Below are 3300 nucleotides of genomic sequence, written 5' to 3' on the forward strand. Positions count from 1 at the left end.
AGTGGTGATTGTTGGAACAGTGGAAAGATGAACCAAGACGGCTTTTGGTAGTTTTATTTAGTTTCTGTCCACTTTGAAGGAAGTGTGTTTTATGATGATGAAAGTAGTGATTATTTACATGGAGTCTGGTGGGTTTGGGGATGTTTAGGATCTTACTCTATAAAACATGTGTCCTGTAGGTTACATTGCAGTTTGTTTAGTCTTGCTCAGTATTGGACTATTTTCGCTGCTGCATTGCATTGTGGGAGCAGGCATCTGTCAGTCAGGTGTGTTTACCTGGTGCTCTGCACGTCTTTCATCCTGTACAGGAGACCCGAACTGTTCCTCAGCAGGTCCAGCTGACCCTGGAACAGGTGAACACGTCAGTACGAACTAACCAATCCCAGCGCTCAGAGCGGATGACATCATCGTTGGACTGACCAGTGACAGCAGCTTGTTGATGGCCATGGCTCTCTGCTGAGGCTCCAGCTGGGGCATGTCGTTCTGGATCACCTGGTCCGTGATACCGTGAGGGAACTGCTGACACAGCTGCTTGATCCTGCAAACACACACACACACACACACACACAGACACGCGCGCAGACACACACACACACACACACACACACACACACACACACACACACACAGACACAGAGACACGCGCGCAGACACACACACACACACACACACACACACTATTTCAGTAAAAGAAACGCCCAAAATCCAACAGAGTAGCGAAGTGCTCCTTTAACTTGTGAGCAGCATCCACGTCATGTTGGGACAATTTGGATGAAAACATTTCCCAAAAGTCTTTAAAACGGGTCATTGGACCCCAGGACGACAGGAGAACTAACCCGGGTTAAAAACCTTTAAACACCTTTTCAGACTGTTTTAGTCTCCACCACCACCATCTTACTAGTTTTATACTCTCTGGAATCCATGGACAATAACCCTCATTTATAGAGAATTATTCCTAATATTAGAGTTAAAAAAGCAGAAATGTATGAGTTATTTTGACTAATAGTTAAGATCAGAGGAATGAAACAGCGTTGGAAGGAATCCATTTTTATGGTAATTTGGTCAAAAAGAAACTCAGATTTCAGATATAGACATTTATTAAAGGGGGACACCAGGAGGGTTAACGCGATATGAAAGGTTTTAAAAAGATGTTTGAATATGCTCAGATTTCGGGGTAATAGTAACAGCTTGCTTTGCCAACTGAACGCCGAATGTACAATAATGTCACTCCGGTTCAGAATCCCTGTTTCTTCCTGTCATTTGGCCTGTTTCTGTCTGATGATGACCGCGTTAACACTAAATGTGATATCATTTGCACGGAGTTCGGCGCACCAGATTAAGAACAACATGACGCCACTGGCCCATCATTGTCTTGCTAAGGGAAATTTTCTCATTAAAACTCAGTTAAAGATGCTTGAAAATGTCCTTATTGTGATGAAATAGAAGCTGACATGATGCCGAATGTGAAGTAGACGTACTCCGGTTCAGAAGACGTGTATTAGCAGCTCATAGCCTATTTCTGTCTGACGATAACCGCGTTTACACTAAATTAGATATAATTTGCACGGAGTTTGGCGCAGCGTGCAAACCGCGCCATCGTTGATCCGTTAACCCCGCAGACGGCGCCGGACTCACCTGGTCTCAACCTCCGCCGCGTCTGACAGATTCGTCTCCTTCTTCACTTTGACTTCTGCCATTTTAAACTGTTGTGAGTCTCTATTCACCGTCCGAGCTGCGGAGCTAGCCTGCTAGCTAACGCTGCCAGACGGACTGGGTGCCATGTTAGTTCTGGGTCCTGAGAAGGAAGAGGGGGGGGGGTCCTGAAAGCTGCCTGTTCAAAAGTAATCACGGCGCAGTTCTTATTATTCTTTTAACCGTCGTGTTGTCCTCCATAGTCCTCGGGGCAACCCGACACGTTTTAGTGTTTTATATCAGAAATATAGATGTCTTTCAACCAAATTGCAGATGTAAAAAATAACTGATTCCATACAACGTTCTTCAGCTTAATTAATGGTTACTTAATTTAATTGTTTGAGTGTTTTATTATATCTTATAGCATCTGAATTATTTGTTAAATAATTTACAGTTTATGACAGGAAACTACACCAGGACCAGGAAGGACAACAATATTTACACAATGACCAGACACAGAAACCAAGAAAACATCAATACATTTAAAGAGGACTTAATGAAGCAAGGCTGGGGTAAAGTCAACGTAGATAATGGGAAGGAAGCTTATGATTCATTCTTGGCTCTTGTAACATCACTTCATGAAAAAAACTGTGTTCTAGTAAAGAAAAAGGTAAAACGGCCTAAACTACCCTAAACTAAACAGATACCTGAGATACATCTCCAGAGGCTTTAAGTGGTTTAATAACTTGGTAATAATTTAAGTTGAGCTGGGTACCTTTATGGAAAACAGGTTTTGGGGGTTCTTTGGAAGCCTATGGTGTCCTGTAAAGGGACAAAAAGCAGCCTTGCTGAACTGTCCCTGGACTAGACCCTAGACTAGATCTCAACATACAGTCTATGTCAGAGACGGGACCACAGCGCCGCCTGCTGGTCTACTCATGACCTTCCATGGGTGCTCATAGTGATGTGGATGGAGTCGGTCCTCCGGTCCTCCGGTCCTCCGGTCCTCCGGTCCTCCGGTCCTCCGGTCCTCCGGTCCTCACCCAGGACGCACACATACGTCCCCAGACGTGTTGGACTGGGGACTGATCCGGGTTTTCCGCTGTATGTGGTTCCATGTTGATGTATTGTCAGTAACGTGCAGCTGTAGGAGTCCCGCCGGGACTACAACTCCGTCTCAAGATGGCGGCGGGCGGAGACGCGTCCCACACCCCGGATGTTGTTGTAACTACGCAGGTCCGGGTCTGTGGTGGAGTCGTTGCTATGGTGACGCAGGACTCGGAGCGGAGCAGCATCGGGTCGTTTCCTCTGATCTCTAATCTGAAGTAAGACGGTATTTATTAAGATATTATTAAGTTATTAAGGTATTTATTAAGATATTATTAAGTTATTAAGGTATTTATTAAGATATTATTAAGTTATTAAGGTATTTATTAAGATATTATTAAGTTATTAAGGTATTTATTAGGTAATTATTAAGATATTAAGGTATTTATTAGTTATTCTATAACGGACACGCGGTGTGACGTGTTTAAAAATGTGTGTACACGTATGTGTGTCTCTCTTTATATGTGTGTGTGTGTGTGTGTATCTCTGTGTGTGTGTGTGTGTATCTGTGTGTGTGTGTGTGTGTGTGTGTGTGAGTGTGTGTGTGTGAGTGTGAAGGTG

General features: G+C 43.8%; 1 protein-coding gene across 1 annotated transcript; it reads right to left on the bottom strand.

Annotated features, from left to right (window-relative positions):
* Window positions 1-137: 137 nt before the first annotated feature.
* On the bottom strand, window positions 138-1807 carry polr3f (polymerase (RNA) III (DNA directed) polypeptide F). The gene is made up of 3 exons (XM_034865813.1): window positions 1636-1807; window positions 421-538; window positions 138-344 (listed from the first exon to the last, which is right to left on the bottom strand). Exons 1-3 carry the CDS (start codon window positions 1695-1697, stop codon window positions 273-275), a joined length of 252 nt encoding a protein of 83 aa, XP_034721704.1. The 5' UTR covers window positions 1698-1807; the 3' UTR covers window positions 138-272.
* Window positions 1808-3300: the final 1493 nt, after the last annotated feature.

This window comes from Etheostoma cragini, unplaced genomic scaffold, assembly GCF_013103735.1.
Source record: "Etheostoma cragini isolate CJK2018 unplaced genomic scaffold, CSU_Ecrag_1.0 ScbMSFa_2774, whole genome shotgun sequence".
Classification (NCBI taxonomy): domain Eukaryota; kingdom Metazoa; phylum Chordata; class Actinopteri; order Perciformes; family Percidae; genus Etheostoma; species Etheostoma cragini.